The sequence below is a fragment of the Mus caroli genome, chromosome 18 (assembly GCF_900094665.2).
Source record: "Mus caroli chromosome 18, CAROLI_EIJ_v1.1, whole genome shotgun sequence".
Taxonomy (NCBI): Eukaryota; Metazoa; Chordata; class Mammalia; order Rodentia; family Muridae; genus Mus; species Mus caroli.
This window is the reverse complement of record NC_034587.1, coordinates 30,486,416-30,502,064: the sequence shown is the minus strand read 5'-3', so window position 1 is coordinate 30,502,064 and position 15,649 is coordinate 30,486,416. Positions and strand designations below refer to the sequence as shown.

Below are 15,649 nucleotides of genomic sequence, written 5' to 3'. Positions count from 1 at the left end.
GACAGTAATTACAAAGCTATTACAAATCTCATTGCATAAGTAATGTCTGGAAACTTTGTGCTGTCTCAAATAAACCTCGACAGCCAGACGAGTGCTTCGCAATCACACAGTGGCATCATAATCCCGCAATCGACTGTTCTGTGCTAATTCACGATGATGACCTCTTTTAAAATTATTTTTAATTTGGCTTCGTAAGAACAATTCCAAAGTAGAAGTGTGTTGTCTTTTCTGGCATTGTTTTTCTTTTTCCAATTTGAAATGCAACCAGCTGTTTCTGTGTAATAAAAACTGAACCATAAAATACAATGGCTCTTTCAAGCTTCAACCTGTAGGCAGCTCACAATTAGCAACCTTGTGTTATACTGGAAATAGCCAATAAAAAAAAAATGCTGAACATTCTACATTACAAAATATCAAATGGCATGCAATCAAGGTCCCTTTAAAAGGCAAGCTGCTCTTTCTCTATAAATTTGCCAATAAAATGATTAAGATATTATTCTAAAATCAGTATGTAAAAATTTCCAAAAGTCTTTTTAAAAAAAATCTGTCAGTGGCAGTGTTGACCAGTTCCTTCTATGAGGCTTCACAAATGCCAGACGTGATGGCATTTCCATTTTGTGGGTATCTGGCATATCACCACCTTCATAACATGTCCACCATGCAACTGTATTTTCCAGGAGGCTTCTGGAAAGATTGCCTGCATACGTGAGGATGATGTCCAGCTGAGTTCAGTGTCTAGAGAATGGACTCTGTGTATAGGCTGCTCAGTGGTGACATGCGGTGGGCCCACAGTAATTTCTACTAGGTGGGAATTCTGTTGGCTCTTTGGCAGTACTCAGGAAACTGGGTTTCCAGAGCCAAATGGGGATAAGCTGGACTCTGACCAGTACATACACTTTAACAATATGTAAGGAAGTGTTACTTTGATGTGATAACACAGATCAATTTTTTTTTTAAGAAAATGCATGTCCAGGGGTAGCCAGGATTTATGCAGCTACACCTATAACATTTGCATCTTAGCTGCTCACCAACTCACCAATGTGGAAAACGAAGTCTGCTCAGATCTGACCATAGAAACTCAAGTCTTACTCTGCTCAGAAGAAAAGTGCTCTAGGCTAGACTAGCGTGTCTACCATAGGAACCACTGGCTTAATGTGGCTCATGACCGCCCGATGTAAACATGCTTAAACTGTTAATTTAGAAACAGTATAAAATAGATTCAAATTATCTTATTAATTTTAATTTTGATGTAATAATATGTGTATACTGGATTAAAATAGAGTATTAATTCCATATTTTCATTTTAGAATGTAGCTAGTAGAAAATCTAAAGACACATGCATGGCTATGGGAGTGGTGGCATATGCTTATAACCCCAGATCCAGGGAAAGCTGAGGCAGGAAGATCACTGTGTGAGTTTGAGGTCAGTCTAGACTACAAAGTGAATTCAAGGCCAGCCTGCAATTCATAATAAAACCTTGTCTGAGAATTGTTTTGACATGTGTACCTTATTATACTTTTTTATATAAACACTTATTTCAGAAGATAACTTTGTAACCATTCTATTCTAATCTCTCTCTTATTTATGTGCTATTGCGGCAAGAGGGCTAACAGTCTGAGAAACCACTGTAAGCACAGGTGGACTTTCTAAATAGGAGGAAAAAATTTGCAGACTGTCCTCTGTGGTGAAAGAGCCCCGTCAAGCTACGTGTCTGATCTTGAAATGAAAGCCAATAATGAATGTAACTTTTCTGTTGTTCTTTGGCTTTGGCTTTTTGCTGAGACAGGGTTTCTCTGTGCAGCCCTGGATGTCTTGGAACTTACTCTGTAGACCAGGCTGTCCTTGGGACTCAGAGATCCATCTGCCTCTGCCTCCCACCACCTTGGAATGCATATTTGTTATTTGCTGAAATTTAAAATTTTGTTTTGCTTTGTGACTGTATTACTGTGGTGGTTTGAATATGCTTGTCCCATGGGAAGTGGCATTATTTAGGGGGTGTGGCCTTACTGGAGGAGGTGTGGCCTTGTTAGGGGAAGGTAGTCAGTGTGGAGGCAGGGCTTTGATGTCCCGCTTATGCATATGCTTAAATCTGGTCAGTGTGATCCAGAGTCTCCTGCTGCTACCTTTGGATTAAGATGTAGAACTCTCAGTCTCTTCTCCAGCACTGGATGCTGCCCTGCTTCCTGCCATGATGATAATGGACTGAACCTCTAAAACTGTAAGCCAGCCCCCAATTAAGTGTTTTCCATGATAAGAGTTGCTTTGGTCATGGTGTCTCTTCACAGGAGTAAAACCCTAACAAAGACAATTAACAATTAAGAGTAATATTAGAACGTGTTCTTTCAAATTAAGACTGTCTTCCTTCAGTTTACGTAATCTTTGAAATAGATAATATAATTTTAACAAGCAATATAAATGTTGATTGTTCTTTTAAGTGGGTAAAATAATTATTCTTAGATGGAATCTCTGAATGATTTGAGTGAAAGGTTGTAAGTATTAGTAGGACTTGATCTTTAGTATACCAGTTACAAATGAAACCTGCTCATGATGTTTAGCTAGTGAAAGGTATGGGTTATAAAAGAGAGGGAGGGGATTGTGCTAGAGCTCTTGAGTACCATCAAGAAGGGATGAGTTACAATCATTTAAGCAACTGATTCTGAGATCCGAGAGACCTTGGCATTTATAATGCTCTTCCTATAGCCTACAGGGTCATTCGAGGCGTTCAGTGTATGCTGGAATGAAGAAAGGCCTGGGCTGGGTTTGAGCAATGATATGTTCTGATATTTAATTGCCACCTTCTAACAAGACCCCCTAGTCTTCTCTACTCTTTCCACATATGGGAAACTCACCATACATAGGGTAAGTTTGATGAGGAAAATTACACCAGGGACTTGCTCTTCCTAAATGGAAATTGTAACAAAGCGCTCTTAAAGGTTAAAACTAGGGAGCCCTTTATGACCCTCAGAATGAGGTCTTCCAAGAGGGAAGAATTCAAACATGAGGAGGAGCATAAATACTGTGAATGAAAGTCAACGGGAAAAGAATCACCCTCGTCAGATGTCAGCTGCCTGTCAAGGACCCAATCACAAAATGCTCAAAGCACCACACTGTCTCCTTCCCCAAAAGCTGTCAGAGGTTTGTGCTTGACCTGCTGAAGTGCTGATACTCTAACAGCCTGGAGAAACCTCAGATCGAATGTCAGCTCCCAGCGTGACTGTTTGAATGCGTCAGAACAAATTATTAGTTTAATGAAAAAAATTCTGTGCTATTCATTCTTCCTGCCGCCATTTTGGACTTTAAAAGTAATACTTTCTTTTAAGTCAAGAAAATCCACACAAAATATTAAACAGCTATTTTGATAAAGTGCTCATTTTCACTCAAACACAAAATTTGAGGTATTGGATTTAGTATATTTTGGTGAACCTCCCCCCCCAATTACTCTAAGAAGAAAATCATGCTAACTAAGGTCTAATGCTGTGCCCTCTCTGAGGTCTAGTTCAAGATGTGTTTTTATTTTATTTTTGGTTTTGCTTATTTTTAAGGCAAAAAAAAAAAAAGTTCACCCTATGCTAAATTTCTTGGCGTATATTCAACATATTTCAACATTATAAAATGTGTAAACCCCTCCATTGGAAAAACTCCTAGCTTTCATAGTGAATTTTAATGAACAGTATGTATACATAGGTGGACATTTCCTTGTGCTAACATTTCCTTACTCTAACAACCTCAGTACTAAGTAATCTAACCATTGAATGCAGTGTTATAAGATTCAGACATTTTGGCATCGATTTGTACAATGGACTTTTCCAAAAGTTTGAAACTTGCTACTTGTGGAGTGTATCCATAAAAATGTTCTCATATGCAAAATATCATATAAGCTCACAAATGCAAATTTTTGTGAGAAATGAAAAGGAGTTAATCTTGGTACATCCAAAGCCTAATTCTATCTCATTTTAGTTAAATCTCCTCTTTCCTAGGTTTTGTACTCTGCGGGGGCGGGGGGGGGCATTTTATTGGAAAGGCAGGTAGAGGAAAGTAGCGGCACAGTTTAAAAAATAATTTCCCAAGAATTGTAAACTGGCAGAATTTTATGCTGAACATTTTGGGTATTCTTATATATTATACTAAAGAAAAATAAGACATTCTCTGCATACACTTAAGAGGACTGTGGACTCAGAGCCTTGTAAGAATGCTTCAACTTCTCAACACTGTACATGGATGTTTTTGCACACTCTACAGGTTATCTTTTATAACCATCTTCAGCCTACTTTCATAACGGCCTACTCGGCCCTTCCCACTGCAAGTATTTGAAAAGTCATGGGAATGTGTCCTCTAACTCCAGCTGGTTTTAGCTGAGTTCAAAGGAATTGCCCTCTTTTGAAGACTTCTAGTGGGTGTAGGATGCCTAAGCTTTCAAAGTCTGTTTGCCATTTCACTTCAATATGTGCCACCAAAGGCTGAGAATGTTAAAGTGTTGCGTTGTTTGCTAGAAATTTCAAATTTAACTCATCGGTATTAGGTATCCATTACATGCCATAGAAAATGCCATTATTTCATAAAGCAAACACATGCACTGACATTAGGGTTACCAACTGGTATATATGGGGTTTTTTTGCACCTCAAAACAGAATCACTATAGTGCATATCATGCTTCCCCGCCTTGCTGAGGGACAGAGTGCATAAAATGCTGGGGTTGGCCCTGACCTAAAGGAAACCAGCTTAGTACTCTGGCTGAATCGCATCCTGCTGTGGAACCCCAAGTTCCTCGTCAGGGGCTTCCTCCTCAGTGATGGGGTCCATTTCTTCCTCCATACTCTTCAGCTTCTCCTCTGAATCCCTCTTCATCTCTGGGTCATCTGTTTCCAGCTCATCCTCTGGAGCCTGAGGCACCATACTGGAGGTCTCCTCCTCTTCTACACCTGCATCTTTCTCCACCTCCTTGGACTGCAGCTTCCTCATCTCATTGGCTGGAGTCTCGGCCGCCACTTGGTCCTCCTTTTGCATTTTCTTTCCCAGAAGATCTGTGCTGTCCTTGGCATCTTGGGTTGAAGGTGGATCCGAGCTGGCCTTGTGGTTCTCCTGGATGCTGGTGTGGCTACTGCTGGCACTTCCCAGCCGAGAAGAGGCCACCACAGCCTTCACTGCCGCCTGATTGGAGAGAGAAAAGTACTAAAAGGTGTTCCCAGGGGAAATCGCAATTGTAGTGTAATTTCTACTTTGTTTTGTAGGTTATGGTTGAGTCTTTCTAAGTAAATTATTCCAAGATCGGTTGTCAGATAAAAATGTATTTGGAGACCAGTGAAACCTCCTTAATTCCAAATTAGGATTATTTAATCATATGAATAATGGGGAGGGTGAGTAAAATGTGTTAGTCCTGGAGAGTCTAAAGTTTTGTATTCTCTATTCCTTATATATAAAAGGATGTTTCATGGAACACTAGATACACAATGTTAGTTGGTATCATGGAAATTAAAGAGTTTAGCGCTCAAGCTTCAGAAATAGTTAAGCCAATGCTATTTAACACAGGTCATTTCAAAATTTAATCATGGATCATCTATGCATTTCATTTCTGTCAGCCTTAAATGTACCTAGTCACTATTTTAACTTATAGTCTATAAAATAGATCTATTTTGGTGGATAGTTTCTGTGTCATCTCTTTTAGCAATTATCTACACTGTGGATTAGTTCTAAAAATTGTTTCCCAATTATTACAGCTTAAAAACTCAACATCTGCCTTTGTCTCAGTCAGCTGCTGGTAGAGCCTCTCAGAGGACAGCCATGCCAGGCTCCTGTCTGCAAGCACAACATGGACTCCGTAATAGTGTCAGGATTTGGTGTGCATGCATGGGATGGATCCCAAGATGGGCCAATCACTGGGTGGCCTTTCTTTCAGTCCCTGCTCCAGTTTTGTCCCTACATTTCCTTTAGACAGGAATGATTCTGGGTTAAAAGTTCTGAAGATGGGTGGCTGGTCCCTGCCTCTACTCAGGGCCCTGTCTATCTACTGAGGGTGGTCTCTTCTGGTTCCATCTCCCCACTGTGGGCATTTCAGCTAAGGTCATCCTCACTGAGTCCTGACAGCTTCTCTCAGCCCTGGTTTCTGGAGGTTCCCCTGCCCTCTAACTCCACTGCTGCATATTTCAATTCACTCTCTTGGCCCTCTGGGCATCCCTCCTGTCTCTCCCCATACTTGTTCCTACCCTCCTTTCTTACTCCCTCTATCTCCCATGATTATTTTGTTCCCCTTCTAAGTGGGTTTCAGGTATCAACACTTGGGCCTTCCTTCTTGTTAAGCTTCTACAGTCTGTGAGTTGTATCATGGGTATTCTGAACTTCTTAGCTAATATCCATTTATCAAGTGAGTAGATACCATTCATGTCCTTTTGGATCTGGGTTACCTCACGCAGGATGATATAATTTTGGATTGAGGTTGGGGACCAATATGGAAGAGTTAGAGGAAGGACTGAAGGAGATGAAGGAGATTGCAACTTCATAGGAAGAACAGCAGTGTCAACTAATCCAGACCCCTCAGAGCTCCCAGAGACGAAGTCAAAAACCATGGGCTGGTCCATGGCCCTGGGCACATGTGTAGCAGAGGCCTGCCTTGTATGCTCTCAGTGGGAGAGGGTGTGCTCAATCCTGTGGAAACTTGATGCCCTAGGGAAGAGGGATGCTGGTGGGGGTGAGATGAGGGTGGATGGGTGGGAGAAGCACTCTTTCAGAGGCAGGGGAGGGAAAGGGAGTGAAGAACTCAGGGAGTGGGGACTGGAAAGGGGAACAACTTTTGGGAATGTAAGTAAAATAATTTACTAAAAAAAAACAAAAACAAAAAAAAAACCTCTCTGAATAAATACCAGTTTCTTGCTTAGTGCCTTATTCAGATAAGAAGGAGCAATGATGGATCTGCTGAGGCCTGGTGCGATGGCTTGGTAGGTTAAGTAATATCCTTGCCACCAAGCCTAGTAACCTGAGTTCAATCTTTGGGTTAAGGTGAAAGGTGAGAACTGGTTCCCTCAAGCTGTCCTCTGACCTGCACATACATGCTATGACACACAGAGAACGTTTTATACAAGCATGCACACACGCATGCACACACGCACACACACACACAGAGACAGACACATACAGAGTAATTTAAACATATTCCAATTTTTATACCAGCTCTGAACTTATTCCTTCAAGTGTTTCCCTTGTTAAGAGAGAGAAAGAGAGAAAACAAAACAACAACAAAAACACCTAAGTGGTTTTATGTCAGTACTTACAAACTCTAAACACAAGAATTTTCCTGGTGTCACAGAAAATGAATAATACAATACTAAAGGAAAACAAGACACCTTAAACACACACACACACACACACCAAAACAAAAACAGATTTTTCACCTTAAGCTTGCGCCGAGCATTGAATTCTTGAAGTTTCTTCTGAGCAGTGTCCATGTGGACAAAGTTGGCCGCTTTACCTGTGACCCATGGGTGTTGGAGGGCTTGAAATGTAGTCAGCCGTTTCTTGGGATCCAAAACAATGAGCTTTTTGACCTGCAATCATAAAGAAATATAGAGTTATAGAAATTGGACTTTTCACGTTGTGAAAGTCTGGCTGCACCGTTATCACTAGCACCAAGTCCGCACACCCTCAGGAACAGGACCAACCTCAGGAAAGCAGCAGCTGAGGAAGTTCTAGAAAACAAGGGTGCACAGCACCCCTGGCCTCAATCTCACAGATTCCTGTCTTCGGAGTTCAAACGATTAGGTCCTGGCTCATCTATGACCAAATGACTTCTGAGCTGAACCAGCATCCGAACAATTCTAGGCCACACACACTGTGAGCTCACTTAGAACGCAGAACTCCGATGACATCATTCCCTCAGTGGGGACTTAATGACAAAAGGGTTGGTGTTCAAACCCTTATGGAACACTCTTTTATGACACTGTTGAGATCTACAGTCCATTTTTTTTAAAATACTCATTGAAAGTACTTGAAGGAATAAGTTCAGAGCCAGAATAAAAGCCACTGTAGCATAGAATTAAGGAAGTCATTGGCTTGAGGAGTGTGACCTGCAGGGCATGACTAAATTCATCTAATGGCATTCCATTCTGGAAGATTTGCTCTTGTTCCTGAAGATGAACAGATAATGAATTGCCAGGAAGATCAACAAATGAAATAATTCCTAGCCTTGGGCTCCCAAGCAGTGGTCTGGTTTGAGGGAGGCATTCCCTGGACTCAAGGACCCACGTGTCCTGGTTATACCTGTAGCTACTTTTTTTATGGCACACAGACACTGATGGATTGGGAATGATTCATTCTGATTCACAAGTGAAGAACAAAAGTTGGTTCAGAGACTTAGCCACCAAGGTCAAACACTTCAGTGTTAGAAGAGCTTGAAAATTCAAACTCGGGTCTCCATTATGAGAAAGCTCCTTCTCTGTCCTAGACTGTGAGGACTCCAGAGTCTCTCTAGACTTTGGTCTTGTAAAATAAGATGCCCCCAAATCATTTAAAACCCAAGGTCTTTTCTAGCTCTAAAAACTCAGGAAAGAAGGGAAAACAGGTGACCAAAATCAAACAGCAAGTTAAATAAGGAGCAAACACATCTGAGTCTTGATTTCATGCAGCTTTCTCTGCATGATGCTTGCTAAAGGGGTGCACGTCTGAAGTGCAAGCGCTGGTTAGTAGAGGGCAGGGATCCTTGGATTCTCTACAGCATATATCTTAGAAGGGCAGAAAAAGAAGCAGGTAGGCCACCACAGAGGAGGCTGGGGCTGGTGCTGGGGCCAAGGTAGAAGAGTGTTGGGAGCGACCCTGTTGGAATGTTAACTGCCTTGTCAGCCATAAGTGCTTGCTTACAAAGTCTTGGCCTCTTTGGGAAAGTATTAGCCCAGCTGAGTATAAATAGACAGATCCTGAAGTCAACGGAGAACAAATAGCTAGCTATAAATCTTGTGGATAGGTGCCTAATAACCCATTCTGTTCTGATATTCCTGCTGAACTGTTTACCCAGTCAATAGCCTGTTCTTGGGAAGAGGTGCATTATTACCCAGAGACAGTGTGACCCCCCCCCCTTTCCTGCTCCTATGAGTGTATAACCTTGGTGGGAAAAATAAAAATTTGTCAGCTTGAACAGAACCTCTTGTCTTGCTGTCCGTTCTTTGTGTTTCTTTGTCCCCCATTCTCTTCCAGGTGCCCCTCAAGTCCCTGTTCGACTGTCCCACAGGCCGGGACAGGAGAGGGAGGGGGCTGCTCTGAGACAGGGGTAGAGGAGGAAGAAAGAAGGTCAGGAAGCAGGTGACATGTCCATATGTCATACACAGATATGGGCTGCCTCCCTTCCTATCCATATGAGGAAAGCCATGGATCCTAAAGAAGCTGTCCTGTGAAACTATATTGAGAGGAAAGGGAGAAGTATTTGGAGAGACGAGTCCTGAGAAAGGGGCTCTAGAAACTCGAGTCAGCTCTAATAGTGTCTTTCTGCTGGGAGTCTTCGTGAGCATTAGCAAACTTTAGGAGCATTAGAAAACTCCTAAAGTCTTTTTTATGATTCAAAATCAACTCCATTATTTTGGCACATTCTTTTTTTTTTTTTTTTCCTCCAGAGGAATGATGGCTGCTGTTTCAATTATACACGAGCATCCTTCTACTAGAAGAGGGAAAGCTCTTTAGAAGGGATTGCTGGAATATTAATGAGCTTCATTGTGGTCCCAAATGTGCAGCAGTGTAAAGTGAACCCTAAAACATTCTATTAATAGAGTGGATATTGTTTATGATTACAGTGTGGCATAATAGGGCTCATGCTACTGCCAGAGGATTTTTAATAAGTTTTAAAAGTTTCATGGGTTCATTCATATTTATTTGAAATGCATCTACACTTAGGTGAATAGCCCACATTAAAGCAGAATTCGGTGGGTGTGAACGGTGTTATTTGAAAGGCTCTATGTCTATCAGGTAGCAAACATTCTTTAACTAACACCACTCTGATGATCCAGCTCATGAGGGCTGAAAGCACGCCTGGTTTCTCTTCTGCATGAGGAAGATGCATTAATTTATTGTGCTTTTTAAATTAAAATATCTTAAAGTTATAAAGAAATAACAATGTCAAAAGTGGCCTACTTTAAAAATATCCCTTACTATTTCTTAGATAAATAATGTTTCTCTCATTTCGCTTTGGTCACACTTACCAAGTCCTTGGCATTTAAAGACACTTCATCCCACCAGGGGGAGATAAAGTAATATTCACAATTCAGTATTCTCCTGAACATGAACTGATCACCTCGCTCATCATAGAATGGTTCAAATCCACAAAGTCTGGAGGGGAAAAAAAAACGGAATTAAATACTTTTAAATGATCAAGCATGTTTAATCACATTTCTGCAAAAAATTCAAGTCTGTCTATATTCCCTATAGGTAAATCTACTTGTACAGATGTGCAATTGTTTGGTTATAATTAATGACAGACAGCATAAAAACATCTCCAGAGAGTAAGAATAGTGGAACTTCCTATAAAAACTACAAGTACAATAACAGTAAAAAAGGCACACAAAAAACAATTAAAGTGGCTAATATTATAGACATTGTGGTTATGACTTTCCAGCAGATTTTTTCCTTGATAATTAAAAAAATCATTAAACAGATTGATTAGGGTTCCAAGTTAATATAAAATGGAACTCCAAAAAATTAGTAGGTACTTTGATATATTATTCGAGTTTGGATTTCAAACTGAAACAGAATAGAGATAACACTATTAACTCAGTCCCCACAGGCAGTCAACAGAAGAGCACCGTGGACTCACTTCATTCTTGTAAATGACCCTTACTTTCAAGATGTCTGGCCACATTCACCTAACTGTCTCCTACAGGGTCATCAGGAAAAGCAGTAGAGTGTGAGAAAAGGAACAGAGACTCGGGGAAAGTGGATGTCGGCTCTGGAGTTACCCAGCCTCCACTGGGTAGAGACAAGTGACCATTCTGTGTCATGACAGGGGTGGGGTGGGGTGGGCAGCCCTGACAATTAGCAGTCTTTCCAGGCATGTATTTACATGTTCCCTTTGAAAATCAAGTGGGCAAAAAGTGGAAGTTAAAAGATAGCACATTCGATTCTTCCTTTAAGCCAGCCAAGGTTGCTACAGAAAATTATAAAATGCTTCCTGAAACGGCAGCTTCTAGGAAGAGGCCATTTATTACTCCTTTATGTTCATGAAATGTTTCCATGGGAGAATCCTGGCCTGTTCCAAACATCCTTGAGCCATTTGGGAGAGGGTGAAACTTTTAAATGGAAAAACCCAAAATCAGTGCACTCTCCCTGCACAAGTCTGCATTAAGTCTGACCCACCTGCACAGGAAAGGGTAGGTAGGAGGTCAAAGCACAGAGGGCTGGGCAGGGCCCTCACCTTGACCCTCCTATCCTCTCTAACCCTAGGGAAGTGTAGCCTGCTACTGGTTAGTCATGGAGGAAGTAACCGGCTTTCCAGGACTGGTTCTGGAAGGGCCTACATTCCCCATTCTGCAACCCAAAGACAATGACAACTTAAAAGTCACAGTCCTCCAACGGCCTTTCACCACAGTCATGCCGATCACTTTTCTTTGATGATGGGCAAATAGCTGATAACATGGAAAAGTTGCAACAGAGGGTGGGCATCACACATGCACGCACACGGTGTAAAGCTCCTTTGGGAGTACTGCAGTGGTAGTTTAGGAAATCGCTCGGATTACCCAGCATCTGGGGTGAAAAGGAACAGGTTACCACCAAGCCTTTGGGATTAACTGCAGTGTTGAAAGCTGAAGGAGACAGTTTGATGATTTAGGGTGTCGATCTGATCACTACAGTCATGAGATGCCAAACACTACAGCTCTCCGAGGCAAAAGGTCCAAAATTCCTGGGAAAAAAGGCCTTTGTTTCCTAACTAAAGTCATCTTCAGAAAGAGTATGTCCTTGGCACAAAACAGGTGGTGGTAAGCAGAAGTTTTAAAGAGTGAAATGTTAAAGCAACAGTTATGTTACGATGAGGGATGAAAGGAAACAGGTTTTCATGTCAGTAAGAATTAAGGGAGGGGAAGATGACTCAGTTGGCTTGCCATACAAGAACAATGACCTGAGATTGATGGCCAAAGCCCAACTTTTTAAAAAGCTGGGCAGGGTGCTATGCACTTGTGATCTCAATGTTGGGAAGGCTGAGACAGTAGAACCTTGGGGTTTGCTTGCCAACCAGTTTAGCCTACATGGTTTCAGTGACAGAAATCCTGCCTCCCCCAAAATGATGGACAGCACCTGAGAAATGATAACTCAAGTTGTCTTCTGACCTCCACATGTGTGCACACACAAGTACACACATATGCACACATTCACGTGCACCCACACAAACACAGGTGTATACATATAAAATAATAGAATTCTACTGGTGAATTTATTAAAAAATTATCAAGGGCTGGTGAGATGGCTCAGTGGGTAAGAGCACCCGACTGCTCTTCTGAAGGTCTGGAGTTCAAATCCCAGCAACCACATGGTGGCTCACAACCATCCATAACGAGATCTGACTCCCTCTTCTGGAGTGTCTGAAGACAGCTACAGTGTACTTACATATAATAAATAAATAAACCTTAAAAAAAATTATCAAAAGCCCAGTGTTTATTTACATGTATAGAAGAGGAAAAAGAATAGGTACCTCATTTGGGCAATCATGTTGAGGTCTAACTGTAATTCATAACATAGCTTTCCCAGGAAGCATCGGTGGATTAGATCCTAATGCTATCCTTCCCACCATTACTTCTGTGCTCTCTTCCTTCTCCTTTGGTTCTGAACCACTCCGTGCTATTAGTCAGATGTCTCAATGTCATAGCCTCACATCACCACTCCCCAACTAAATGCACATGAAGGCTAAATAGAGAAGATACCCAAGTCAAGATGGCCAACAGATGTGCCTACTGTGCATTAGCTCTTGGGTACATTGATACTGAGTTGGGTTTTCTACAGCGATCTTCATGCATGCTCTCCCTCTGTTACCTGCATTTCTGTCACCACATTGGCACAAATCTCCTGAAATCCCTTATTTTTTTGACCTAGACAGTAGCTCAGTAATGGAGTTGGAATAACAGCACGTGACTAACTAGCTCATTTTATTCACAATACTCAGCCCAAGGCCCTTGAAATCTTTATATATTTTTTTTTCTTCATTTACATTTCAAATGCTATCCCCAAAGTCCCCTATACCCCCCCCCCCCCCGCCATGCTCCCCAACCCACCCACTCCTGCTTCCTGGCCCTGGCATTCCCCTGTACTGGGGCATATGATCTTCCCTTAAAATCTTAACATACAGGAAAAATAAATCAATTGCTATATGTGCTTGAAATATTCTGGTAATAAACGTGTGAGTGTGAGATTTCTTATGAAACAAATGACAGTTGTCTTATGGGTTAACAGTCTGTTTAACAGATGCAAATAAGCAGAGAGTATGACAGGTGGACTTAGATTTCACACTTATTATGCTCATTGACTATGTCCCCAAATGTGAGTATATTACATAGGACAATCAGATAAAGAAAAGCCCTGGATACATTCTGCCCTCGAGAAAAAGATAACATAAGAAGGAATCCCCATTTTCCGAGTGTGCTCGTCTCACCATGGTTAATGCAAAAAGAGACATCACAAAAAAGTCAAAGGGCAACATTGGTTCTCATGAGAATTAATATCAGAGGCTGTTTGCAGAAAGGTTGCTTTTTGGCACTTACAGGATGTAGGTGATTATTCCTACAGACCACATATCCACCTCAGGTCCATAGGCACAGCCTCGGAGAATCTCAGGTGCTGCAAAGAAGGAAAACAAGGTTAACTGGGAGGACCGTGCCCTGCCCTGGTCACTCACATGTTAATTGTAACCAATGTGAAGAAACAAATTCCCAACAAAACTTCAGAACTCTCATCCCTGATCTCCCCCCTAACCACAGTAAGATGAACAAATACTCATATCTGTTTCCGTAGGAGAGACCATAGTCTCTGTCATGGTGCATGAGAGTAAAGCTATGCATTAATATCAAATCAAATACAGAGTAATCAAATTCTCCAATAAAATGTATAGAAGTGTATCCTTGCTACAAAAAACAACAAACAAACAAACAAAAACCAAAACAACGATAACAAAAAAAAAATCTTACTTCAAAGGGCACTTTATATATTCATAGACAAGGAAGAAATGAAAGTTTACACAGTAGGGGAAAATCAGTTAACCTCATGCTTCCTAGAGATGGAGAACTACTTGAAGCAGTCTATGCATGTGTGGAGATAGGGAAAGGACCCAAGCAGAGGATGGGAGGAATATGCCAAACTCCAGCACAAGAAGACTGCATAGGAGCAGGAAAGGGCTTCGACACACATCTTGGCCTTGACAGCAACGTATCTAGTATCTGTCCCTAAGGAGAGGCTGTCCCCAGCGTTCCTGAGGTCGTGATCTGAGAAAGGAAGCCTTTCCTATGCATAGCAAGCCTTATTCTCTTAGCTTTCTCTACTGTTGGAGTAGGAGGGCCTTCTCAGCCTTGCCATGGTCCTGGAGTGACGAATACATGGATCTTTTGCATTCTCATTACCCAAGAGCAGTGAAAATCGGAAGCTGGCTGGGTAGGTTTGCAGAGAGTACTGTGGATGCATCGCTTACCCAACTCACAAATAAGCACTGAGAACCAGTGCCCCAAGCATAGACTTTGGTGCTCTCCATGCTGCTGGGCCCCTTAAAGAATGAGTTGTTTGACGTATGCTGAGGGACCTTGAGGTATGTGTCAGGACCAGAACACCACACTCCTCTGGATGTGGCCTCTCGAACCAGTGAATTGGACCTACTGTCTTCCCGGCGAGGACACCAGTATAGACCATCAACATGAGCTCTGGAAGGAGCCTGGGTGCAATGGCTACTGGAAAGATTCCCCTGGTGGCTTTCACTGTCACCCCACACTCCAGCCAGAACCGTGAAAGGAGGCATGTGCCTATAGGCAAAGCAGCCACTCAACAAGTGGACCTGACAAGGAACTCTATCTGGATCCCCAAGTTTTCTTGTCTACACTTGAATTATTCCTAGGGGAAAATGTCCTTTTACGATTTGATAAAGTTAGGAAGAATGCCTGCCCAGTGTCAATGTCCTTCCCTGAAGGGTGCACTTTCATTTTGTGGGGTAATCTGCACCTCACAAAATGAGCCTTAACAGCTTCCCCTGGTGAGTGCTTTAGAACTCAGATCTGGCTCTCCTGGAGTGCTGCTGTCACTTGCCTCCTAGGTGCAATCCACCATGGAGCAGGGAGCACAGGAGTGTTTAGTTTGCAATATGAGTGGTGTGAGTGGTGTCAGGCCTTGCGACCTCAGAGAACCTGAGGAGAACTCTATCAGTGCTGACAGAAGCATGAGACTTGGTGGTTTTGTTTGTTTGTTTGTTTAAGCTTTCAGATCTAAGTGGATGGGGCTAGCTGACTGCCAAGTATCTTGGAGTTTTAACCTGTGATTTGGTGAGTGATTAGTGACTGATCCTCAGTAAGAAGAGAAAGCAGCCCAGCAGGAAGGATGCTCCACAGAGCCTGCTCTATCTCATTTCCATTTGCTCTGCTAGCCCTGCCACTGGTGCACTGCTGAAGGTTCCTGTCAAGGGTCACCTGTTCTCTCCTGTGTGTGCCCTCCCTCCCTC

The 15,649-nt window shown here is 42.1% G+C and overlaps 1 protein-coding gene across 5 annotated transcripts in view; it reads right to left on the bottom strand.

Annotated features, from left to right (window-relative positions):
• Window positions 1-3,513: 3,513 nt before the first annotated feature.
• Camk4 (calcium/calmodulin dependent protein kinase IV) overlaps window positions 3,514-15,649 on the bottom strand; it is a 231,826-nt gene continuing 219,690 nt past the window's right edge. For all 5 annotated transcript variants that reach the window (XM_021150442.2, XM_021150440.2, XM_029472051.1 and 2 more), the window contains 4 exons: window positions 13,716-13,791; window positions 10,173-10,299; window positions 7,383-7,535; window positions 3,514-5,148 (listed from right to left, as the gene is read on the bottom strand). In XM_021150442.2, coding sequence (XP_021006101.1) covers window positions 4,720-5,148; window positions 7,383-7,535; window positions 10,173-10,299; window positions 13,716-13,791 — 785 coding nt within the window. In that variant the 3' untranslated portion in view covers window positions 3,514-4,719. The remainder of the gene's footprint in view (window positions 5,149-7,382; window positions 7,536-10,172; window positions 10,300-13,715; window positions 13,792-15,649) is intronic.